The 26,017-nt window shown below is 38.8% G+C and overlaps 3 protein-coding genes across 6 annotated transcripts in view; all 3 read left to right on the top strand.

The window, feature by feature from the left end:
- LOC101160171 (G protein-coupled receptor kinase 5) overlaps positions 1-3,962 on the top strand; it is a 32,866-nt gene extending 28,904 nt beyond the window's left edge. For 2 of the 3 annotated variants that reach the window (XM_004072698.4, XM_020706077.1), the window contains 3 exons: positions 1,319-1,456; positions 1,589-1,720; positions 1,806-3,962. In XM_004072698.4, coding sequence (XP_004072746.1) covers positions 1,319-1,456; positions 1,589-1,720; positions 1,806-1,889 — 354 coding nt within the window. In that variant the 3' untranslated portion in view covers positions 1,890-3,962. The remainder of the gene's footprint in view (positions 1-1,318; positions 1,457-1,588; positions 1,721-1,805) is intronic. The other variant, XM_020706076.2, reaches the window with a different exon arrangement.
- Positions 3,963-7,393: 3,431 nt separating this feature from the next.
- Positions 7,394-8,956, top strand: star (steroidogenic acute regulatory protein). Its single transcript, NM_001104910.1, has 7 exons — positions 7,394-7,459; positions 7,675-7,782; positions 7,876-8,003; positions 8,083-8,241; positions 8,317-8,501; positions 8,606-8,699; positions 8,799-8,956. Exons 1-7 carry the CDS (start codon positions 7,396-7,398, stop codon positions 8,916-8,918), a joined length of 858 nt encoding a protein of 285 aa, NP_001098380.1. The 5' UTR covers positions 7,394-7,395; the 3' UTR covers positions 8,919-8,956.
- Positions 8,957-14,081: 5,125 nt separating this feature from the next.
- Positions 14,082-23,996, top strand: elmod3 (ELMO domain containing 3). 2 transcript variants are annotated; one of them, XM_023958590.1, is made up of 13 exons: positions 14,082-14,187; positions 15,383-16,076; positions 16,673-16,741; positions 16,850-16,921; positions 17,008-17,077; positions 17,332-17,400; positions 17,906-17,994; positions 18,394-18,517; positions 18,644-18,766; positions 18,897-19,027; positions 19,124-19,200; positions 19,308-19,435; positions 20,262-23,996. In XM_023958590.1, the coding sequence occupies exons 2-13, from the start codon at positions 16,041-16,043 to the stop codon at positions 20,501-20,503; spliced, it is 1,230 nt and encodes a 409-aa protein (XP_023814358.1). In that variant the 5' UTR covers positions 14,082-14,187; positions 15,383-16,040; the 3' UTR covers positions 20,504-23,996. The 2 variants fall into 2 exon arrangements, with proteins under 2 accessions (XP_023814358.1, XP_023814359.1); XM_023958591.1 differs by having other exon boundaries at positions 14,089-14,187; positions 15,387-16,076; positions 20,262-20,784.
- The last annotated feature ends 2,021 nt before the right edge of the window (positions 23,997-26,017 follow it).

The raw sequence follows: 26,017 nt of genomic DNA on the forward strand, positions 1-26,017 counted from the left end.
TTGTGGATTTATGCGCAGCTTTATCTAAAAACTGTACTGCATTTCAGAACTCCTGCACTCCCTCTATTTGCAAAAAATATTCTTTATCTCCTGGATTGCTGTCACATGCCCCATATCAATATTTTCCATTCCATAAAATGTTAAATTTGGAGTTTATTCACAGAAATCTCACTGCTTTATTCTGTATGGGAACCACTATCACTCACATTTTATGTGCTGGTAGGGTACAATGTAATTTTTTTTACAACTGTATGATAGACTCATTTATTGGTCAAATAATAAATTCTGACATCACTATTTATTTACAATAAATTGTGTCTGACACCTAATGGTCAGAGATACAGAGGGATCAACAGTAAATTATAAGAATAAATTATTACAGTTACACCTTTTTGTGGGGAATGCTGAAAGCTGTTAAACGCATTTGTAAAAACTTTATTTAAATCACTTGTAGGTAAGAAAACATAAAAGAAACAAGAATTTCCAGTAATAGATGTTGGATATTCGGTTTTCTAAACATTTGTAACATTTCTGATCAAACTATAATTGTGTTTCATATTTTTTTTTAAAGGAACAACTTGTTCTTTGGGTTTTGTTTTCTATTATTAAACATTTATGAACCTTGCAGAAGACAAAATAATAAAAAGGATGTTGATGATGAACCAACATGAGCAAGTTAATTATTAACAGAGGTGTGTAAAGCAGCCAAAGTTTTATTGCTGTTGTTCATGTTATTCCAGATTACTCTTAAAAGTAATCAAGCAAATAGGTGTATAAAAAAAGAATATAACATGAATTGCAAGAGACTGCTTTTAGAACAATTTTACCAAAAGTAAAATTAGTAAATGTAACCGATTGGTCACTGTAGGAGTGCTTAAAAATATGTTGTCATTGTCATATCTTATACATGTTCAGGGGTCAGAACATTCTGCAGGGCAATAGCAAAAAAAACATAAAGAAATGGCAAATTCCCATAAAAATTGTTAAGTACTAGAAGTCCTCCAATAGGAGACTTCAGGACATTTCTACTGGCATGAATAAATCAGAGCTGAGAGGCACTTTGAATATTTAGGCAAGCATGAACACTAAATGTGGAGTCTTGAGGATGAACAATGTGTCTCACCTTAAAAAAAGTTTAAAAAAAAAAAAACAACTAAATAACTTCATTAACTAAAGAAATGCTTTTACTGTGGATTAAAATACCAAGTTGTTCTCATATAGGAAACTAACTAAATCTTATAGGTAATAATATTCCATGAAGATGAAGTTATTTGAAGAGTTTCCACTCATACTTGTCTTGGTCATTTCCCTCTCTCAGCCTCGGGCAGTGTACTGTAAAGATGTTTTGGACATTGAACAGTTCTCAACAGTCAAGGGAGTAAATTTGGACCAAACTGACAACGACTTCTACTCCAAATTTGCTACTGGCAGTGTTTCCATCCCATGGCAGAATGAAGTGAGTGGACTTTACATGACACATGTTTGTGTGTATTCTGTATCCTCGAGCAGTTCACTTGCTGCTCATTCATTTCTCTCTTTTCTCATTGTTTTTGTCCTCTTTTCTGTTTTCGCGTCTCCTCTAATTTAGATGATAGAAACTGAGTGTTTCAGAGATTTGAATGTGTTTGGGCCTCAAGGGACAAGACCTCCAGATCTGGACTGGAATCAGCCACCCGAGCCCCCCAGACGCAGCCTGCTGGACAGGATCTTCAGGAGGCATGTAAGGGAGTGTACAGAGATGCAGATTAATCCATCTTTCTGCTTAACCCACGCACATCTTTTGTCTCTCCTCTAATTCACTGCAGCACCCAGAAGTGTCCATTTCCAATAGCCGAGTACAGTCTTCCAGCGTCAACTCTGTGGACTCAATGTCCAACTCTGCCCCCTAGTGGTGCGGTGGTGATGTGGGGGCCACGTACAAGGAATTGATCTCGAAAGGGCTTTCCCATTGCTGATTGGTCCACCGCTGGGGTTCTGCCAGCAGCTGGAGACTGCCTATCCGAAGGCCTGAATGGTCAGCCCTTTAGGAGGGATGGGGTGGGTTTGGGTGGGGGTGACTGTGCCCTAAGACCCTGGGCATCGGTAGTGGGATGTTTAACGTTGCAGAGACGTTTTGGAAATATTCTAACAAACCTTACTTACCCTCAGGACTGTTGGACTGTAGAATATAGCCACTGATGTTGAGGAAAACAGAAAGAAGATAGAAAACACGCTGAAATTCAGGGCATCCACTGTATAATAAAGACCACATTGGGAAATTAAAGTTGGGGGGTCTTGGTGAATATTTTTGGCTTTTTTTCCCAGAAGAGGACTTTCTTTTCCAGTCATTTCCAACTTTGTTCCTTCTGGACATGATCTCATCTGTTTCATCATTTAATCCTGCATCTTCTCCGTTTCTATATCTGCACAGCTCATACTCTTAACTTATTCTTTCTCTGTGTGTCACTGCCCTGACCTCGGTTCACTCCTAAACATTCAGAACACATCACCATGACAACCTCAGCGCATAATGTACATTGCCTTGCGTACACTCAGGCCAAAGATTGCAATTTTAGTTTTGTGATACTGTTGTCATGTTGAATTGTTAGTTTTTGAAGGTTTTTAGCTGTTGTGTAGAACCACAGGAGGATCAGAATGTATGATCCCTTTTATACACTCTACATATGAGCCTGCAGACATATCATACTGCTTAAAGCACACATGCATACAGTGCATACACAATCTGATAGGCGCGCACACACACTCAGAATTGTGAGAATTGTGTTGTGTTTTGATTGCATGGACAAGTCTAAGTATGGACAGCTGTATCCCTTTTGCTTCTGCATACCTCATTCCACTGATGTTACCATCTTATACTCAAACCTGTCCCTTGGTTTACAGAGTCACTTTATATTTGACATTATGTGAAGTTTAAAACCTAATTAATATAGTGTACAGAAACAGAAGTCTTTTTTTTTTTCACAGTCCCGGTGGAGTGGAAGGGAACACATGCACTCAGCCTGACTTACAAGTTGCACAGTTTAAGATAATGTCATGCTGTTTGGTTACCAAATGAAAATGTTTTACCTCTGATCATTAAGGCACATTGTTGTACTGATGCTGTCACAAGCCGCTTGCTTTCTACATCCAAAACAAAAGTGTTCTTCTTATCCGATGCCTCTTCCATATAATAGATCTTGCTGCACAGTTCCTGTTGTTTCCATGCAGAGCTTTTGTATATTTTGCCCCACCACACATCTACCTTTTAATGTGCTCTTCAAAATGCCTCACAAGTCTCAAGGGTCTTCCTTTAGTTTTTTTTTTGCCCAACTGTAATCAAAGTTACAGTGTACCAATACCTGTATGGATGGTGTATATTATCTGTCTGCTCATTTTGTGAGTCCACCTCCTTTACCTCGGAGCTGAGGAAAAGGAGAGGAAGACCCTGAACGATCTCCACACAAAGCCGTGGCCTTCTTCTCGCAACAGCACAGCCAATTCAGAGAGAGGAAGAAGTCCTGAGCTTCTTCTGCTTGTTTTAAGAATGTGGTCTCTTCCCTATTTGAGAAAGCAAACACTGTTTCATGCAGTACTTTTAAGCCTCCTTTACGATCTAACAATAGCCTTTCTTTGTTTTTTTTGTTTTCCTTTTTTTGCATACTTGATATGAAAAAAAATCTGGTTTAGACTGAAGTGCCTCCTTGCTAGCATGATTTCCCAGACAGTTGCCCTCAAAGATATCAGCACTTTTTTCTTTTTCTTTTGTTACACTCTTTGCTTCGCTGGGGAACACAAATGCACACAGCCTCACATGGTTTGTTGGAAGTTAAGGGATGAGCGAGGAAAACATGGAGTGCAGGGATTCCATGAGGGAATTTTTCTTCTTAATGTGATGTACAGCAAAGTGCTGAGTGCATGTGAAAGCCAAACCCACTGTGTCATTCAAATCCCAATAAACTCTGTACTATAGTTTGAATACTCAACGCCTTGTTTGTCTCTTTGTTTTTTGTGGATTGGACAGTTTTCCTTCTGCTCAAACATGGCGGTTTAAATCCTTGTTTTTGTTGCTAATACACATAGGTATGAAAGTCACCATCATCCAATGGGGAATAACACAAATATATTAGGGCAGGAAGCAAACAAATACATGAAAACTACATGTAGGAACTTAAATAAGTATAAATAGACAATAGAAACATAAATAATGTTTACCCCTGTTAATAATTTATGCTTGTCTGTGTTTTATGGTCTCATTTTAGATTTATTATTTTGTGTTAGCTATTTTTCTATTTTCTGAATGAATAGGTTTTGTCAATTTTCAATCTGTTATGTCGTGTCTTTGTTAAACATTTATGGCACAAAATAACTCAATCTATTTTTAATGCTTTTTTGGTTGGTCCCCTTAGTAATATACTTTTATTTGCCATATGTGGCCATACTAAACGATATTTGCTATAATTCCATTTGTTTTATCATTACTGTCATCGTTGGTGAGGACATTTTAAGTGTTGTAAGCTTAATGTAAGTGTGGCCTCTAAAGGTGACAGCAGTTTTTAAAATAGTACTTTTATGCCACAACAAAAAGGATAACTTAGTAGTAAACTTTTTTAGACATTAGACAAAATTGGACCAAACGTGCACCAAAGCTCAACAATTTCATGTTTTGCAAAAATGTTGAAACAATCAAATTTAGTATTTATTTCTAAGATTATTTTGTGAGAGTTCGAGGGGTAACAATGATCTCACAAACATGACAGTGTTCTTTTGTGACACCCAGAAAGATCATTTCAGTTTCTCATCACCCTCTCTGGTCTGTGGATGAACTCTTGCCCTCAGGATTCAGGTACCTGATGCCCAACATGAGGACAAAAAGAGGCGTCACATCTTTTGTTCCACTCAGTATTCTTCTGTCTGACAAATATGGATAAACTAAATTCAACACTATGGGCATGGATCTTTCTGCACAAGCTGACTCTCAGAACATGTGACACTTCTGGATAAATTTACATTTTTTGTAGCTTCTATGTGTTATTCTTTCTGTTATGCAATAATGTCTTTCATTGCCCTCACAGTACATTACAAATTCTCCTCAATGCATTAAAGGTTTTATGCATTCATCTACAAGAAGATGAGGAGGTAATCCTCAGAAAGAGGTTAATGCAATGTAAGTGAGAACTCAGAAACCACTCGGTGTCGTAAGGTGAAACATGTTAGGCCCCTCCGGTGAGGACACGCACACAGAATCCAAATGCTCGTCAGAGATGCATTGTATAGGTTAGATTCGCTGACCTTCAGATTCAAGTTACACTTGCCAGCTTTGGATCCACATTAGACAAAAGCAGATTGACGCAAAGCTGAAGCTCATTAAACCAGAATTCTGTGCTTGCCAAACAGGGTTTCATTTGATCAGGCACATGACCCACTTTGGCTTCAGATTCTTTGTCTCAAGAGGAAAAAAAAAATGATTCATCGTACAGCAGACTGTGGCTCAATCTTTGCTTCTTCTGTTTAATGGATTAGTTTGTGCAAGGCCTGTATGTTCGAATGGGAGAACTCTCCCAGCTGAAGGCTAGAGGGAAGCAAGGTTTCAGGTGAAGGTGACTTCAGCCTTTTCTTTGACATTTATAAATCCCTTCTTGTTTTATCGCTGCTCGTTTCTCTGCTTATCAGATGTCCCACTTCTCTCTTGACAGGTTTCCATTCCTGCGGTTGACTTTGAAGGCGTGCTTGACGCGCACCCTTCTGGGGCAATATTACTGTTAGATAGCCTGTATTTCTCTTGGATGAAATAAACAAGATTCACAAAACACACGGAGGAGATTAGAAAAAACCTGTTGTTGCAGCATGTTGCTGGGTCATGTTAAGCTTTTTGCAACTCGATAAAAATTACAGGAAATGAAAGCTATAGGCTCATTTATACAACAGTCACACCACCATCCCTACACCCTTTTCAAAAAATCTAATGGGAAAGCCAATAAAAATAATTTTTTCTCATAAGTCTCAAAAACACTTTATTGTTCTTTTTTTTCGGTATCAAAGGTTGTGTCCAGGTAATTTCAACACTTTGGAAAGTGTTTTTAAACCTAAATTCTGAATATTTAAACACACTTTAAAAAAGACGTTTTGACATCGAAATTGCTAAAAAAAAAAAAATTTAATAAAATTTGATTTTTACTTCCTTTCAAGTGACAATAAAGTTCTATTTCTTTAACCCATCCTGTTTTGTATCTGTTAGCTCAACTCTTCTTTTGATTTCCTTTCCGGAGCTTCAAACTAAAGTTCCGATTTATCCTTCCTGCAGATGAGAAATGTTTGTTGAAATCTGTCTTTAAATTGTGTTTTGAGAAGTCCTTCTATACATCATATTCTAGTTTACGTTAAATGTCTTAAAAATGTTTCAAACTAAATTGATAAACACAATTAAACAAATTGATGGTTTGGATATTTCAATAATGCATTTCTTAAAAAAATTTAAGTTTTTGTCCAGGTTTTCTGGAACAGAAAATCTGAGCCCGTCCTGCTTGGTTAACAGTACAAATGTACCGAATGCAAACTTTTGTAGTGTCTGACATCATAATGTACTGTGCTCACAAGGCTGCATTTTCATAATCATGACTGCATTACAGTTAAAGGGTTTTCTTTGTACAAAATTCACTTGTTTCCAGTCCATGAAGTCTTGACTTTTTTGCACAAGGCAAAATAAATCAACCCAGCAACAATCCAGAAAATGTGATTATTTATTATTTACTTTCGACTAAATAAAACTTTTTTGTCGTACAAAAAAACCCATGTAGGATAATAGTTTGTCAGGCTTTTTGGTTGACATTTTATTTTTTTTTAATCTAGAAAGCTGGGCATTCCTGCACCATTTTAAAGGCACTGGAGATTTACAAAGCTCATTTTAAGATAACAATCTTTATGTGGAAGGAAAAAAAACAGACATAATGGAACTTTTCTTCCCTCAAATTTTAGTGTTTATACTGTAATGGTCCATAAGGGGATGTATGAGTCACTCAGGGTCTTTCTCAGCAGGGAGCTCCGACCACTGACGAGTAGCTGTTTCCCCTTGTGTCAGCCACCTCTGTGGAATTTTTGAGTGCATGTAAAGCAGTGGGCCTGCACAGGCACTGGATGTTATCTCACAAAATGTTTGCTGGAATCTGAGACATGTTTGCTGTGTTTGTGGGGCAACCTTGGTGACATGGCCATTGGAACAGTGAGTTGACCCACGTGTTTATCTACGTGTTGATAGCAAGCTGGCCTTGTGGGGGAGAGCTCTTAAATACAGGAGCTCTCTCAGCGGTTTACAGAACCAAAGTAGAGACTCTGCATAGTTTTTCACTGCTCAAACGTAGTTTAAAGTCTTGCATACTTCTTTTTTGTTCTACAGCTGAAGTGACCACTGCATTAAACAAGATGCTGCCTGCAACTTTTAAGCTGTGCGCTGGCATTTCCTATCGGCACATGAGAAACATGACAGGTGAGTCATGAACCACCGTTAAACCGAGATTCAAACCCGCTGCCTTTACTTAATCCTTCTCCATTCTTTACTGGTTCTCAAATGAAGCAGGGTTACATGCAGCGTTAGATCAGAGTGACTGAATAACTGATAGACGACAAGCATATTCTCCGGTGATGGTGCACACATTATCAGGACACTGCATGCAACAAGAAAACTGTTCTTTTTTCTTGCAGGTTTGAGAAAGAATGCCATTGTGGCCATTCATCATGAGCTCAATAGACTGGCAGGTCCAGGACCCAGTAACTGGATCAGCCAAGTTCGGCGTCGAAGCTCCCTTCTAAGTGAGTGGGATTTACTGAATGCACAACAAAGCAGACTACTCAAACATCCACAGAATTACTCGATATGTTGTGGTTTTGGTATTATGATCTAAGGTTCTCGCATTGAGGAGGAGGGGTACAGTGAGGAGGAAATGTCTTATGTGAAGCAAGGCGAAGATGCACTGCAGAAGGCTATCAGCATTCTAAGCGAGCAGGACGGCTGGACTGTTGAAACTGTAGCTGTGAGTTTTCTAATCTTTAATTAAGGTTGATAAAATGACTAGTGTGGGGTCTGTAGCACCTGTTTCCACCTCTTTACAGCCAAATGGAGATAAGGTCCTGAGTAAGGTACTACCTGACATTGGGAAGGTGTTCAAGCTGGAAGTTGTAATGGAGCAACACCCTGACAGTCTGTATGAGGAGTTGGTGGGAAATATGGAGCAAATGGGGGAATGGAATCCCAATGTGAAAGAGGTCAAAGTAAGAGAGCTACAAGTCAGAGTATAAAACATGCATTCAAAATGGCTGGTAACGTCTATCATTGGGATGACCTAGATTCTTCAAAAGATTGGCCCAGACACCATGATTACCCATGAGGTGTCTGCAGAGACACCGGGAAATGTGGTGGGACCAAGAGACTTCGTGAATGTGCGTTGTACCCAACGCAGAGGCTCCACCTGTTTCCTGGCTGGGATGTCCACTCAGCATCCAAAAATGCCTGAGCAGAAGGGCATCATTAGGTAAGCCAGTGAGAGTGATCATTTTCAAAATTGTTAGAGAAACGGATATTACCTACAAAAAGTATGCTCATCTGGTTTGAATGAACAATTTATACAATTTTTAGAGCTGAAAATGGGCCTACCTGCATTGTGATGAAACCGTGCGCTGAACACCCAAACAAGACCAAGTTTACGTGGTTACTAAGTTTAGACCTAAAGGTATTAAATGCTGAATTTCCTTGTTTGCATTGAGTCAAGAACTGTGAGCAAAAGTTGCAAGGTGTTACATGTTAATGTGACTTTTTCTTGCATGCGTAGGGCTGGATCCCAAAGACAATCGTAAACAAAGTGCTCTCTCAGACACAGGTGGACTTCGCCAACTATCTCAGGCACAGGATGGCGGATAATGTTTCTTCAGAGCTGGCTCCTGCTTGTTGACATGAGATAACTCTTCAGCTTTCTTCCAGAGCTCTCAGCAGTTAAAGAATAAAAGAGATCCTCACTTAGATCAACATCTAACTACCGAAAAATCTAAAACTGTTGCTTAGAACAAAAACAAGAAATGATTTTTATTTGCTGCACTTGTAACACGATCTTTGCACCATAATGTTGTGCAATAACACTCAGTTTTCCTGAAAAGCCTTGTAAGCATTAAGCACTCCGGACCAGGACTGAAGAAAAAAATGCTCCCTTGTAAGTAGTTTACGTGTATAATTTAAGTATATTTATAGCAAACTGAAAGAAAAAAAGGAGTACCCCTATCTCCTGATCTCAAACAGTCCACTGGACTTTAAAAACAAGAGTAAAACTAAATGAAACAGGCTATTTTACATATGAAACCAACAACAAGATAGAAAATAGTTACTGTAAAATTGCACAGATTTTTTTATGTAATTAAAAATACATGAAACCTCTGTAACCCTTGAATTAAAGTACAAAGTATATTTAAGAACGGACAGCTCTGAATGTTTATGTTTTCAAAGGAATGTGCACACTTTGATAAAGGCATGTTAAATAAATAAAACCTGAAGTGAGTTGAGCTTTGGTTTGTGCATCTTTGCAGTCTACTTCTGTCTTTTAATCTCACAGAGAAAATTTTACAGAAATGTTGATTGAGATTCTCGAATTTGCAATAAAATAAAGCTGCTGAAAATATGAAAATATGATTTTGCTCATTATTTGATTTAAATGTCTCACTCACGCCCTCTGTTGGTCACTTTCCACCCAGCAGTGAACACTCTTGCCTCCCACTTGCACTAACATTTTCCAATACCTTACTCTGTGAAGTGATAGAACTCCAGCGTGAGCTAAAAAGGATGTGTACTATTTTCTTTTTGTAACGCCAGATTATTCTTCATCTTTCCTTTTTTTAATTTAAATGTTTTAATTGTTAATGTCGCATGAAAGCATCAGAGTTTAGCAACATCTTAAAAATTAAAGCAGGGACATCCTACATAACAATCTTGTGATCGTTGTGACGTTGGTCAGAGAATTTGTTTTGTTTTCACACTGATGGAAGTGCGCATGTCTTTTCCCCCTCAGACAGCCTTGAATAGGGAATTTCTTTTCAAAAGATCGTTAAAATTGCAGGGGAAAGCCAAAACAGAAAGAAGAAAAGTGAAGGAAAGGAAGTATTGCAAGAAAACCTTGAAATAGCAGAGCAAAGACAGAACTAAGATGCTGTGAAACAGGAAGGAATGGTTCCTGGATTTTTATCAGAAAAAAATGCAGCACATGAAAATGTCTCATCTGTAGACCATAAACAAATGCCATCTTTCTACTGAATGGAGATTGTTGGTTTGTCAGAGTGAGCAGGTGTCTGGCCTTTCAGATGTGTGAGAAGCCAACAGCAGCTACTTCACTGCGAGCCAACAGCACATTCCTCAAGATCAAGTTAAGAGTGGATCTCATCCCAAACCGGAAATCTGTCCTCCCTTTATTGCCAGTTGCATAACATTTCACAAATTCTGTGTAATTTTGTTAGGTCCAAAATGTTTTGTAACAGTTCATTATCTCTGATCGAGAACAGACTGCACAGGACTGACAGTGTGCTGAAAGTGGGGGTTCACTTTCTATCCTGAGCAAATTATTTGTACTTTTTCCGATTATGCCAAATCAAATACATTACGTTACCAAATGTATTTTCTTATCCTTCCAAATTACTTTACCTTTTGATGCGCAACACATCCACACCCCCTCTAATGCGCAACATGGGTCAAAAGTGGGTTAAAGACCCACTCGAATGAAAATAGTGTTTTTGGTGTTTTTAACATGTTCTTGCAGTATTTTTCTCACAATAGAGGACACATAAAAAAGATTATTTAATTTGCATTTTGAGTATTTTTTTATTCAAATAGTTGTGAATCAAATGAAAAAAATTCTGTTGGAAAAAGTGTATAGCTGTGATAGCTGCTACAATTGGCAAGCCGCAAGGTCCCTGCTAAAGTCTGTTAAAGTCCCATTGACCTTCATGCACCTACGAGTGTGAAATCTGTTTTTTAGAGGAATGGTTCCTGAGTGGTTGGTAGTTTAATCCCCTAATGCTGAGTGTTGTTGAGCAGGAAGGCATTGGGTACCATTTTTTAAGTTCTTTGGTATGACTCAGCCTGGATCTGAACTCTAAAGACATTCTACCACAAGGCCACTGAGCTGGCTCCACTCCATTCCAATGCATCAACTTGTAGATGATTGGATCCATGTACACCTTCATTTTCCATGTCTGGTCTGGCTCAAAACTGTACGGCTGGAAAATTCCAACATCGCTTGCCATTTTTGTTGCACCGGTAATTTAGGTTGGGGTTGTGATGGGGCTGTAAGCTAGAGGAAGGGTGTGTAAACAGAAGGATGTCAGTAAGCGGGGTGAGCTTACTTAGAGGCAAATTTCCAATGAACTACTGCCACCCTGCAGAAACAATGTCCAGAAAACTTCACAGTTTTTTTTTTAGCTAAAAATGCACAACCATGATCACTAAGAACACTTTGGGACTTCAAATAATACATTTTAATCACTTTCACTAAATTTACAAAAGAATGGGCGTCTGTCTCTCGATTAAGACACCATCCATTCATCAAGTCTGACTGTGACATTTCCACACTACTAGATCCACTGTCAATTGCCTGCAGTGTAACAACAAAGTTCAGTCACAAAGTTGTGGACCACAAACTCTGACAAGAGCAGGGTCATCTGATGCTGAGGAACATTGTGTGCACGGTTCACCAACTTTTCGCAGTTAGTCACGACAGACCTCCAAATTTCATGCGGCCTTTAGATTAGTTGAAGAACGGTGTGTGAAGATGGGTTTCCATCACTAAACGGCTCCACCCAAGCCACACATCACCTAATGCAATGATTAGAGTTGAATACAATGCTGTAAAATACCATGCCTCTGGACTCTAGGGCAGTGAGGAAATGTTATCTGGAGTAACAACCCACACATGACACATCTTCATCTGCCAATCTAAGGGGAGAAACTTGGATCTGGTGTTTGCCAGGACAGCGGTCCTTCTCAGACTACATTGTGTGAAGTTGGTTAAAGGCTGCATGGTCTGAGATTGTTATTTTTAGGAGCAGGGCTTGATCCCCTTGGATCCAGTAAAAGGAACTCTAAGTATCTTGATATCTTTTGACATCAAGAGATCAAAAGATTTTGGAGAATTCCATGATCCTGAACATAATGAGAAGCGTGGGAACAACTTCTTGGGGTCTATAGGGCCCATCCAGACATGGATGAGAGAGTTTGGTATGGAAAACCTCGAATGACCTGCAAAGAGCCCTGACCTTCTACCAATAAATTATCTTCAGACTTGTTTTAAAGCTAAGTCAGTGTCAAAACGTCTCAAGAAGAGAAGACATTTGGTCTGTGACAATGTCTTTTGGCTAAATCCTCAGTCTCCTTTGGTATTGAGCAAAGACTGCAGTTTAAGCCTTCTCTTCCAACATCAGTGTCTTGACCTCTCACATTTTGGCCATAAATGTTAAATTCATTAATTTGAACATTCAGTCATTCATCTCTGTAGGTATGCACTAAAAGCAAATAATTTAGGAATGTTGGCTCCAAGACAGAGACATGAGGCAGAGCTGAAGATGTTGAGGTTCTCTTTGGGAGTGATGAGGATGGATAGGATCAGGAATGAATACAACAAAGGAGCAGTTAGATGTTTTGGAGAGAAATGCAGAGATGCCAGATTGAGATGGATATGTTGAGAGGAGGTACAGTAACTATGACAGGAAAAGGATGCGGAAATGGGAACTACCAGGAAAGAAGAGGTTCGTGGATGTAGTTAAGTAGCACATGAGGGTGGTTGGTGTGGTTGAGGAAGGTGCAGAAGATGAGGTGAGTTGAAGGCGTATGATTGGCTGTAGCGACCTCTAAATAGAGCAATGGGATTGCTTTGAAATTTTTTAGTACCTGACCTCTCGCCCTCAGTGGATGAGTTATTACCATTCATAAAAGCTGTTGAGAAGAAAGCATTTTGGCCTTGTAGTATGAAATTTAAGTTTTTTTTCTGGGATTATGTTTGGCAGAGATGCTAAGAAGACAAAACAAGTAATGGGTTAGTCATATCAACTCCTTGGCTCTGATGATAGCCTTGATTTTTAACTCTATCCATCGTTTAAACCGGCTATTCCCATTTGAGGTCATGGGGTTGCTGGAGCCAATAGCTACTCAATGAACGTTTGCCAGCCCATAACAGGGCAACACAGAGACAAATACACACGCTTCCTTTCCTCAATTTTGGAAATTCATATTAGTATCCTCTTAAGAATCAAGCTAATATTTTTGAGCTAATCCTCTACACACGTAGTCACAGGGCCCTGGTGAAGCAGAATTAACTTCTGTGAAATGTGATGTCCATGCATGAGGACGCTAGGTCCTCATGTCTTTGAGGGACATCAAACAAACAAACAGACAAAAAAAATAATATAAAGTACTTGTGCTGAAAGATTATATCTTTAAATGATACTAATAGTAAATACTGATGGGTTTATAAAATACCAAACATAAACAACAAAAAAATTCATAAACACCGTCTTGCATTTTTGTACAACATAGCATAATTTGCAAGACACAGCAAGGGTTTGGGTCTGAATTTTGGGCTTCAATTGTCCAAGTGCAGAGTTAAAAAATGTAGTGAAGTTTACTGGGGTCTAGTAATATTGAAAAGTAACATTGAAAAGCTAAAAAAAAAAGCCTGAGGTTCTTTGACCATTTGTCTAACAAATGTTGCTAATGTTTTTATACATGTTTTTTTATTATTTAAATGATTAACTTTAGAGTAATATAATAATATAATATATAAATATATATAATATAAATACATACATACATATATACATAATATATAATATATAGTTACATAATACATATACACACATAATATATAGTTATATAATGCATATAGATACATATAATGTAAAGTATGTTTGTATGTATGTATGTATGTATGTATGTATGTATGTATGTATGTATGTATGTATGTATGTATGTATGTATGTATGTATGTATGTATGTATGTATGTATGTATGTATGCACGTGGGAAGTGAGGAAGTGAGGGGATGAGTTGACCCAAAGCAATGACGTAATTGTGAAGCGAGCGTTGGGCAGGAAACAACAATTCCCAAGATGCACTACAAATTACCGTTGCCTCTGGACTGGACGGGGGAAGGGAAGCTGAGATTGGAGGGAGAAACAATCAGAAACTGAGGTACTTTTTAACGGCTCCTATTACATAATATAATTCGACATACAATTGCCCGAGGTTTTTGTAGCATAGAGATTTAATTGCCCTGACTAGAGCGTGTTTATAAGGACCTTGCATCCAGATTTACCTCTGATTATCTCCGTTACAGTTCAATAAAGCTGCAGCTAGTTAGCCTGGCAACTGCCTTTCTTTTCTTAGCTGACGTAATTGGGTCTTTACTGTTTAAATGCATGTCGTATTTTTATAAAAAAAATATTGTTGACGTTGATGCATGTTTTTTGGCTAAGTTGCACACTAATCACGGAGCTGTCGCGTTCTGACTTTTAAATTAAAGCTGTAGCTGCGTCTTTGTGCCAGTGGAGCTGCTAGTAGTTGACGTATTGCTAACTCGTCGGTTGCTAGAGATACTGGTTGCTAGCTGACAGCAGGCAGGCTGCTGCTAAAGCTGTCATCGCAGCCATAAGTTTCTGTTAGCAGCTGTCATTGAAAAATACGTTTTTATGCGGAAGTTTATTCTGCGTTTGATCTATCTATGTGTCATGTTTAGAACACGAACTCAGCATGTCTTCAGTCAGATATAGACGTGGAAAAGAAAGTATACACTGCCCGAGTCACTCAAAGTAACGACTGATGTGAACAGCACACAGATCACTTTTGAATGATTTACTTTAAAAGAAGTAGAGTTCTTGTAGTATTTTGAGAAAAAAATTACGAATCTTTTTAGTTCAACATTTTTGTCACGTTGTCAAGAAATCTTCAGTGCCTCCAGAAATTAAACTAATGTCAGGAAGGACATACACAATTTCCAGTATTTTACCCAGGACGCCATGTGGTTTATACACAAGAAAGTACGTAATTACGATAGGTTAAACAACAAAATACTACGGTAATACTGAAGTTATATACTTAAGTACAAGTTTTTTTTAGTACCAGAAAAAAGTATTAAATATTTTTAAATCTCCCTATCTTTGATTTAGAACTAAAACATGATCTTTAAAAGCTAATGACATTTTTCAAGTATTTTGTTTGTCTTAAAACCCCTAATGAAAAGTCACTATTAACATTGCCTAAACTTGCTCATAATTTTTGTTTTTATTTTTTGCAACATTGAATCTACATGTTAAGATATTTTTGATTAAAAGCAATGCATAATAACTCATTTCTTCTTCTTTTTGGATTCTGTGATCATCTTCTCAAGATAGAAAGAAGAGCTATCTCTATGACCCGCATCCCTCAAGACGTCTTTAGTTCTCTCTGCGGACATTTGTTGGCGCATCGAGGAAAGCTAAAGACAGTCGTGAGCACCACTTTGGTTTGAGGAAATTCATCTGCCTCTGTATTGGTACTTCTTGGTGAATGCTGGATTTGTCTTGACTGCCAAAGTAATGAAGTGTCTTGGACAGGGCGAGCCCAGCCCCGAGAAGCAATGTCCCTATGCAGCGTCTGTGTACCTTTGGTGGGGTTGAGGAGGGTGGTTGATCTGTGGAGAAGAGGAAGGAGGCAGGTTTCCAGGAAACTGGCATATTGATGGATAGAAATTTCCTCAACTGAGCTATTGTAGATTGATGCCTGCGCATTCCACAGCCCTACAGAGCAAGAGAGGGGAAAAAAGCAAGGCTGCCACAATAAAAAAGAAACTTGCATTCTAATTTCCAACAAAGGAACCAAAAGAATGATGTGCACAACACAAATGTCATCATCAGGACTATGAAACCTGTAGACTGACTGTGGACATGGAGATCTGTGTTTGAGGGGACAATTGTGCACTATAGAAACCATGGTGTTGGCTTCATAGCCTAAGAGACTTTTAAAGGCCAGAATCAAGACCATTTCAACAGCCAACAAAGTCTAATGCAATGGAAGAAGACATCAGTGTCACATCCCACACTGAGGTAAGGGTTTTTATATGTTCAAATCCTTGCATTAATCCCATTCTGGTGTTTGGATTTGCTGTAATTTAACACCATTAGGTCAGGGAGTAACACCTGTCAAGTTTGCCAACAAAACAGGTTTTTTTTCCCCCTCTTCCTGCTTCATGTTGGTCAATTAAGAGCTTATGTGTTAAGAATGGTATGCCACATAGGTTTAACTGGAGAACTGAGGTCAAGTGTTCATTTTGGCATCAGCTGTAATCTCTGATCTTGCTTTCTTGGCGCGTCGCTCTGGTGGCAGTTGATAGGGTATTTCCCAATCCTTTTCTTTGTTTTGAAGTCATAACCTGTTTTCTATTTTAGTGCACATACACTCTGTCCATTTGCAGTGTCACTCAGTGTGATAAAAAGGCCCATTTTTGGAAATGAACTCGTAACCCTGGCTTTTGGGGGGGAATATTTTTCCTGCAAAGAAGGTGCTAAGTGATATGTTTTGTAAGGGACTTTCTTTGGTTTGTTACACGTATGCTCTACACCTATTTTGCCACACAGTACTTGTTCATATGATGTACATTTAAACAAAATAATAAAACACATCTGTTGGTGTTTGTTGCTAGGGTCTGAATGGTTTGTCACATGAACATATACCTTTAGAGATCACCAATGGATGCTCCAACCATAAACCTGTAAGACAAAAAAACTCTTAATTTATCAAATTTTAGTGGTCCTTGATTTTATACATTTTTTTTGTGTTGCATTCTTTTTCTATGAATTTTCTTTTCTGCATTTTACAGGTCATGAATGGAGTAGTTAAAGGTTGTAATGGAGGTCTCACTAATGGGAATGCACCTCTTGGATCCCTGCCGGTATGTTAACCTTTTCATTTATTTTTATTTTTTTTAGTTTTTCTGCTTTCTATAATTTACAAAAGTGGGCTCTTTTTTATGTACAGATATCTGCACTGAAGCAGAACGGTCTTCTACAGGCATTGACAGAAGGAGGCAATCAGTCCAGCCTTACAGGTAAACCTGTCTGCCATATTTTCTTCCACCAGAATTTGCATTTGTTTGAAATTTCCTCCGTTAATAAAGAAAAGGCTCTGTGTGGCACCTTTATGCATTGTGCTTTACTTGTAAAGAAAGTAATAACAGAATAAACTGAGACAGAGTCTTCTTCCTTATTTAATGTCAAAGTAAAAGACAAGGGTGTGTGTTTTTAGAGGCAGGACTCTTCAGTTAGTTTGTTATTTTTACCTAGTTTGTCATTTCCTTTACAGAGGAAAGGGAAAATGTGGAATTGGAGAAGGCCAGGCAGGAGTGGGACGCCCTGGAAAACATCCTACCAGGTCTAATTCCTCTTGTTTAACTTTCGATTTGCACATCGTTTTGAAATGCTCAATTAGAAACATTTCATTCATTTTGGGGAAAAAGAGATTTCCGAGATGCAGTTAATAGATATCATGACAAAAGGTGTCACACTTCAGTGGTTTGTTTGAATTTTAAGGAGTTTAGTCAACAGAATACCTTGACTTTGTCACCGTTGTCTGCTTCTCTGGAACTTTTCTATGACTGATGGTGCACAGCTCTTTGGAGTCACATCTGCTCAAGTGTGACCATCATGGAAAGCTATTTGGAGATCAAACGACAAATAAAAACCTATGATTTTTCTGCTAATTGTAATCTTAGAAATGTACTTTTTTGGAAACAGATCCTGGGGATTGGTTTGCTTTCAAAGTAGAACATTTTCTTTTATCATTTTGTATATTCTTCTTCTTCTTCCTTGTAGCTATGAAATTCATTTCAAGCCTTTGCTAGAAAGTTTTAATTTAAAAAATTGTTTTGTCCCAACAGCCATAACAGAGGACTCCACCCCAACTCCACTCATCTCCTTTAATGAAGCCTTGCAGTACTTCCAAACTACAGATCTTGGAGACTTGCTGGTACGAAATTCAGAAACAGTCAATTAAAACAATAAATAAGTGACATGAAGCCAAATATCTGCATACTATTTTATAATAAACAACAGAGAACATGTCCTTCACTTGGAGTGGTGTTTGGTGGCTAAAAGCTAGACTAGCATGTATTTAATCATTTGTTTTAATGCAAATATTAGATTACGTCGGGATTTGTTAGGAGGATCATTGATCCTGAATAACTTAACTCTTAAGGACCCTCGGTGACATCAGTGTAACAGAAAAACATCAGAAATGTGTTTTTATGCTCCACTAGTTTTGTGGTACATCCCAACTAATTTTCCATTTAAAGGGAAACGGGTCTGGGTTTTTATCGGTTATAAGGGGAACTAAATTTTGTTTTGTTTTTTTTATCTCCATCTGTAGAAGAACATTCAGCCAACTATTCGCAGGACTGGTCTGGCTGCAATCACACATTTTCTTTTTGGATCTCCAAGACTGCATAAGGATCTCGTGGAGGAGAGAGATCTCGTCTTTGCCATCGCACAGTGTGAGTTTGTGTGTGTTTTTAAAAAGTCATCAGGTTTATATTCTTTAGTTGACTATCAAACAACGAAAGTTTCTTTTTTAACACATTATTGTGGGTTTGTGTGTTGTTTTTTCTTTTTTATTTCAGGCCCTGTGGATAACAGCCAACCAGTTCACATGCGAGTCCTGCAGACTATTTATAAACGGCTGATTGGCAGCAGGCTGGACTGTCCTCGCTTTGGTCCACACTGGGAGAACATTGGCTTTCAGGGTGAGAAACATGCAGCCTTTTGGTTCAAATGAAAAAATATGTCTATAGGTGAACATACAGCCTGTCATTGTCTAGAAAACCTGACAAGCTTTTGTTGCACACATTCATTGTGTTGGTTTGTGTAATGCAGGCACTGACCCAGCCACTGACCTACGCGGCACTGGTTTCCTTGGACTAATGCACACTCTCTACTTTGTGATGGATCCAGAGACTCTGCCACTGGCTAAAGATATTTTCAGATTATCACAGCACCCCACACAGGTACAGCTAAGTCAGTTTACTCCTCATATCTGTGCTTTACTAAGCTATCATTTTGTTTGCGCATCATTTTTTGTGTGTTGATTTACTCTGTTTTAGAACTTCCCATTCAGTGTGATGTCAATCAACATGACCCGCATTGCTTTGCAAGTGCTAAGGGAGGAAGCCCTGACAAAGTGAGGCTCTCCTCTTGTTTCAGAATCACATTTTTCTTGACTGAGAATGTCTTGACTTGCTGGGATTTTAGCCCACAACATCAAAGTCCTGTCGTTGCTTTTTCCAGGGAGTGCAATCGCCGTCAGCAAGTGGTTGGCGTGCTGAATGAGTTTTACGTTGCCACGTACCTGTATGTATACCAGCTGTGGAAGAGCCAACAGAAGACCATTGCTGACTCTGGCTTTGTACTAAGAGGTAAAAGTGATTACATCCTGTCAAATATCAACAGAAATTCAAGAAATAGCATTATATTTATGATAAAACATTCATACACTGTAGATAAGTAAAAGAAATTCAATACAACAACAATTCAATACAACACTTCAATACACACAAGTACAGTTCAATACACACAAGTCAAAGAAAATGTAAAAATGTAGGGCAATTAGTTTTATTTAAAATAAAATATATATTATATGACATATTTTAATTATCTAATTTCTAATTGTTTAAACATCATCTTTAAGAATAGGTAGTATTTTATTATTTTGTTAAATTACGCCAGGCTTAGTATAAAGCAACTGAATGTATTTTTCTTCATTGTTACTTGCCTTTTAGCTTATTTTAAAAATGAGATTTTTTCCTCCCCAAAATGTTTTGTTTTTTGTTTTGTAATGCATAAATCATTTATTAAGACAAAACAAAACCATGACCCAAAAACCAAGGTTTGAACCGAAATGTGGGGAAAATGAATCATTGCATTCCTACTGCCAACAAACATGAAACATATTCGACGGAAAAAAAGTAAAATTCTATACAGAAAATCCAATAAAAAATTGAGTCAACTAAATAAATGGGAGGACCTGCTAGAAAAAATCTAAAAATACAACACTGCAAAGCTGAGACTTTTTTTCTGTATAAAAATTAATTTGTAAGATTAAATTTTTGTTCTAAAAATTCAGAAGATGCAGTCATCAATTTTTAACATGTGAAACTCTTTTATTCAAAGAGCCACTGCCCAGACTGCAATAAAACAAAAACAAGCTGTGAACCTCATGGAGTCCCGTGTTTTAACCCACAGAGGTGGAGCTGTTTGCCAAAAAGAACCCCAAGCAGATACTGCGCCGACTAGAGTTCTTCCTGAAGGAGAAGCGAGGGGGCGAACTCCCTCGGGGAGCATCACCTGACCCTCAGGCCCGCCAGCCATCTCCCATCCTGGGGGCCAGATTAGGGGCGGGACAAGGAAGCAAAGCAAAGGAGATGCATTTCACAGGCGTGTGTGATCTACAAGCAGACATGGAGGGAGAAGCTAGACTCATCTAGGCTAGACCTTGTGTGTATGTCTGTGTATGTGGGTGGGTGTGTGTGAGCTATCCTGTCTATATCTATTACTGTATGTGTGAAAGGCTTACTCAGAGCTACAAGAAGAGCCCACCAGTCCCTGTCAAGGGTCTGCTATTGTAACCTATTCAAACACTTCTACTCCTTCCACTGATGCTGGGGAGCTGCACTTTGATCTGACTAAGCTTGGGGATCTTTCAGAATGATTTTTTTTCCCCTATAACTTATTTTAAAATCTACGGACATGGAATAGTCATATATACATATATATATATGTGTAAAGGGTCTTTAATGAAAGATGTCACAAACACCTTTTGAGTGAATATTTGCACTTTTCTGTAGATTTAGGAGCCAAATCAAAAGCTGCCAAATTCTCATTGAGCTCTACACGTCTTGAAGCCCCAAAATGTATACATTATACTTCAAAAACAAAAAAAACACATAGCAACAATATGTTTAAACTTTAGGGAAGCATGGCAAAGAGTAGCTTTTTTTTGGTAAAGGCTTGAGAGGGGCACTGTCAGAGAGAGTTTACCCCAGTGATGATGTCATCAAAGGAAGGTTGGCAGCTCAGAATGGAGCTTTGCATGGCTGAACTGAACCCCTTCAGAGTTCAGGATTTTCAAAATGGTTTTCTGTGTCCCAACAGTGCTGCTCAGCTGCAAACAGTGAAAGAGCAGCATCAGTGGGGATATAGATGCATGCTCTCTGAAGGTGGTGAGTTTCTAAGTTGTGTTGGTGAAATATTTTAGAGTCAAACACAAAAAATCCTAAGCCAACTACAGCTTATTTACGAGTTGAGATCCAATATTTACAAGAGAATTATAAGAGTAATATACAGAAGTGGAAATGCACAATAACATAGTTATTTGTTTGGAAGTCCTCTTTCTTCCACCGTCTGGTAGAATTGGCTTAAAAGGTAAAATACTGAGGGAAAAATGCCCTTTTTTTTTTTTTAGGGGAACTGTCTGTTAAGTCACCACCTCTCAGTTGATGCCGTCACATTGATGGCTCAGCGGCAGACGCGATTTTCAAGTGACCCATCGTACGGTAACGTTGCAGCTAAAGCAAAAGTTTCCGAAGAGTGCGTCTGCTTGGCTCGGTCGCAGCTGAAGCCAAAGGTCCTCTATAAGCTTTCTCTACATTCCGTTACAAAGCATGTGATTGTAATTTTTTTTATTATTATTTTATAAAGGGTTAACAAATTGATTCCAATGTGTGTGTGTGTGTGTGGGGGGGGGGGGGGGTGATGGTGTTAAACAATTGAGCTGTACCTACTGAAGGGTGCCTCTCCAAGAAGACATAGGAGATGTATGGTTGTATGCAATCCCTGCTCTTTCTCTATGATAATCAAAACACTAGTGCTGCGAGGTGATACCATTTTTTTTTTCTAACTTCAGGGTTTGTGCACTTGTGCAAGCGAATGTGATTGCGTATGTGTGTGAGTCACACCACAGAAACCGACTACAGATGGGGTGCTTTCTTTTGCACAATAAAAGCCAGCTTTACTAAGTACTTGATCCCTCTTCCTACAGATGGTACTCTAGTCATTTTCAAAATGGTACGCAAAGACCATATCTTAAACAAAACAAAGTTGTGTTTGTTTGTTTTCAAAGCCCTGTGTCAGTTATGGATCAAGCTGTCATGGCTAACATTTGAAGGACTCTGAGATGGGTAGAGCTTCTCAGCAAAGCTGGTTTGTCCTTTGTGCTCACATGAAAACGTCCCCCATCACTGTAGTCTCATCTGTAGCATGTTCAGGTAGCACTAGTACTGTAGCATCTATAGCCTCCTCCTCCGTGTAAAGCTTGTTGATGTCACGTCTCAGTTACAGTCTGTAGTGTCGATGAAAAGTGCAACCTGTTACTAATATAGCACATACGTTTCAGTTGTCTTTGTAACAAATCCAAGTGGTACGGTGAGAGCTTTGGAGAGAGATGTGGACGATACCCGACACAACGTTTTCTTGAGGTGGCGGAAATGAATTTGGTGCCTGCACAAAGTGGAGTCCCGAAGGGTTGAGCGCTGGTTTATTTTGGTGACAGACATTCTGGATTTGAAGCAATGCAACATGTCGTGTTGATGCAAAGGACCCATCCCAGTCTGTGAATTTGCTTAGCACGTCCACATTTGAATCTGAGTTCACGGAACTCCTTTTTTCATCCTTATCACCATCATGACACTCCCTCCACCCTGCATATGACCTGAAGTAGTCTTGTCAGGTGTTTGTGAGTGTTTTTGTTTTTTTTAAGTGGTTAGGAAAGTTTGCACTGTTGTGGATATGTGTGTGTGCGTGTGAGGTGCACTAGAGGAAACAGGCCATCTTCGACAGCCATATTGTAACGTTCATTATCACCCAGTTCATTGATGACATTGCTGTGGGATGTCCAGGGCCATCAAATTCCCCTTCCCGCTCGAAAACTAAATTGCACCATTAATATGATCTCATATTTAGTTTTTATTCAATTTTAAACAGAGGAGCAGTACGGTGTATGTAAATCAGGAAGTTTGTATATAGAGAAATAATGATTGTAATTGTATGATTGTCTGTAGGGCATTATACTGAAGAAACATTGCTTACCTCAAGACTTAAGACAAATCCTCCCTTTCTCCTGTTTGTTTAGCCTCTCAAGTCAGACTTTTTTTTGTTTTGTTTTCTTGACTTTAGGCCTTTTTTGTCACACTAACTGAACTTGCATCATATACATCCACTACCTAAAGCGCAGTTAACAGCAGCCTAAAAGCAAAGCTGGTTCATTGCTAGTGCGTTCGTCTCAACGACACCATACAGACCCACAGGCTCTGATGCGGACATAAACCAAAATCCTTCAAATGAACTCCGATTGGCTGACGTTTGTTGACACAAGCTGGCTTTTCGTGGCTTCAGTGGTCGTATATACAATATACTTTTGCTGTGATTAAATGTTTTGCTGTCAGGAATCCACACAGAACCCCATCCTGTCTTTATAGCACAGTCACATATACTGTATGTTCGTAAAGATTATTTGGCTCAACAGGCAAGCATATTGCTGTGTATTCTTGACCTTTGCGTATATATTTAGTCTCACAACAAGGCCAGATTGTCAATTGATTTTCCCTCTTTTTTATGTTAAAACAGAGAATATTTCTTATGCTTTGACCATCACAAAGGGTTCTTTAGTTGAGTAACCAGATCCAAAGGGAGGGGGAGGCGAAACGGGTTCTTAAAGGATGCTGGATGCTGAGAAAAGTGCCTCCTGAACATCTGCTTCTCAAAGCAGATGTTTGGGAAACAGTTGCTTCTCTCGGCATCCAGCGTTTTATATGAAGGTGATTTAATGTTGCCATTCTTGTCATATTCCTCAGAGCATTTTATGACTATACCTTGATTGTAGAAGCCCTATTTTATACTGAGAGTTATTTCAGAATACAGTATGTGCTGTTCTACATTAAATGTATTGTATGGAAAAAGCTAAATAAATGCGATTTAAATTGAGTAGTTTCCTGTCCTTCCTCTAAGGGAATAATTTTTCATTTATCTTTGCAGGATTATTTTCTAACATTTTATTGTTGCTTTGAAATCCAACACATATAAGCTGACTGTTTATTTCCTTTTACACAGCACAAATTAAAAGCAACAAATTGGATTGCATTTTCTTAACATAAGTGAAATCTAGAGAAATACATTTTCCTGCTGTAGCTTTTTTATTTGGCCACTAGATGGCACATTGCTTCTGTCTCTAGGGGGGCATGGCATTTTAGACTTACACGTGGTCTAAAATTTTCAAGTAGGACTCAAACAGTTCTTTAGTTAAGTCGAAACATTTAATTTAAAATTGTGCTGAGTCCTATAAGATTTTGCGTGTCCATTATTTTTCTTTTCTATCTTTATTTCTAAATCTAAACAAAGAACTTTGATGTCACAGATAAACTTGTTTTTTCCTTTCAAATGATGATTACCCCAGAGCGATGTATTAAAAACCAGCAACATTTGTACATTTTTGTCAAACTACACTGGAGTCCTTCCAAAGGCATCTTGAAGCTGCAAACCTCTACATCTGTGCTCAATCAGACCGGTGGCTCCTGCTGTCTCGGGATGCCAGATCTCTGGGATGTGGTGTTGGATCTGCTGAGTCACAACACGCACAAGAACATTTGGACCCGCATCAATAAAATGCCAGTTTCACAATCTGTTGTTAAGCCTGCCGCTCGGTGGTCAGAGGTCATTTTATTGGTAAATTGATGCACAAAGGGTGCCGCTTTCATAGTGAGTCACAACCAATAAAACATCTCTCAAGTTATCCCTCAGTATCCTGGGGAAAAAAGATCATCATCAAAATTGCTAATTTACTCCCTAAATGGAGGGTCCTGTTTGAATCAGTTGGTGCTGTACATGTCCGTTTCCATTTGTACCTAGTGAGCCTGCTGGATTACAGCGTTTTCTCCCCCTTTTTCCCTGCAGTCCCCTCCCCCAGCACTACTCCTCTTTTTCTCTGATGTCATTGTTTTCCGGCCAGCAGATCCTGACGCTCAGCTGCAGCCTGAGAGCACATGCATTTAAACGGTCCTGCAGCTTACTCTGCTCATGCAGGAGAACCTGGACGAGAAATGTCAGGTCCCTTAACGCCCAAGTGAGACAGGCTTTCCATTATGAAGAACTGACTGTATGCTTCACATCAGTTTTGTTTAGATTTGATTCAACATCTCTTCTCGTACAAATCACTCTTCAGCTATGCTGGGCAGTGGTAAGGCCTCTGTCTGAACTGCCTGTATCTGAATTATCACTAGCATTCTTCACAGCAGTGCTCACATGCTTCAAAGGTACCATTGCCCAACTTCGATGCTTTTGCTAAGCTTTCACAGTCCATTTCCTCTGAACAAGGTTTTGTTTTACAAGCGTAATAGTCTGAGACAAAATGAGCTGAATATTTTTAAGTTCTTCATGCTGTTCACAGTTTAAACACCCAAACCGGGGGGGGGGCTTGTTGTATTTATAGATCAAGCCATTTCAGTTCAAATGCTTGTAAGAACCCCAGATTTGATGTCTCTTGTCAAAACGTGGTACTTTTTCTTAAAGCTGTGGATTTTTCTTTACTAATTTTTTTATTCTCGGAGAAAAGATGATGGATTGAAACTTAACTGTAATTCTCATAAATGGCTTGACTCGGACAAAGCAACTTCCGCTATTTGTAGCTCCTCTATTCCCAACTCGCCTAATCCATCATCAAGCTCTGTGAGCCTGATTATGATGTTCATTGAAATCAGGTGTGCTGGAGCAGAAAACCCTAATTACTAGCATGGAATGCTGGGAAAATGCGTGCTCCCTATATTCTGATTAATAATCACAATTCCTTCATCTTTTTGCAAAAGATTATAAACATCCAGTATTCAAGAGCCTGACAGGCTTCACAAACAGTAGACAGAAAAGGGGGCAGATGGGGTGGGGGCAAAGAAAACAGCAGCGTCTAGAAGGTTGTAATTCTGTCATCTGCTCAAATAATTCTCCCTTCCAGTGTG

This window comes from Oryzias latipes, chromosome 9 (genome assembly GCF_002234675.1).
Source record: "Oryzias latipes chromosome 9, ASM223467v1".
Taxonomy (NCBI): Eukaryota; Metazoa; Chordata; class Actinopteri; order Beloniformes; family Adrianichthyidae; genus Oryzias; species Oryzias latipes.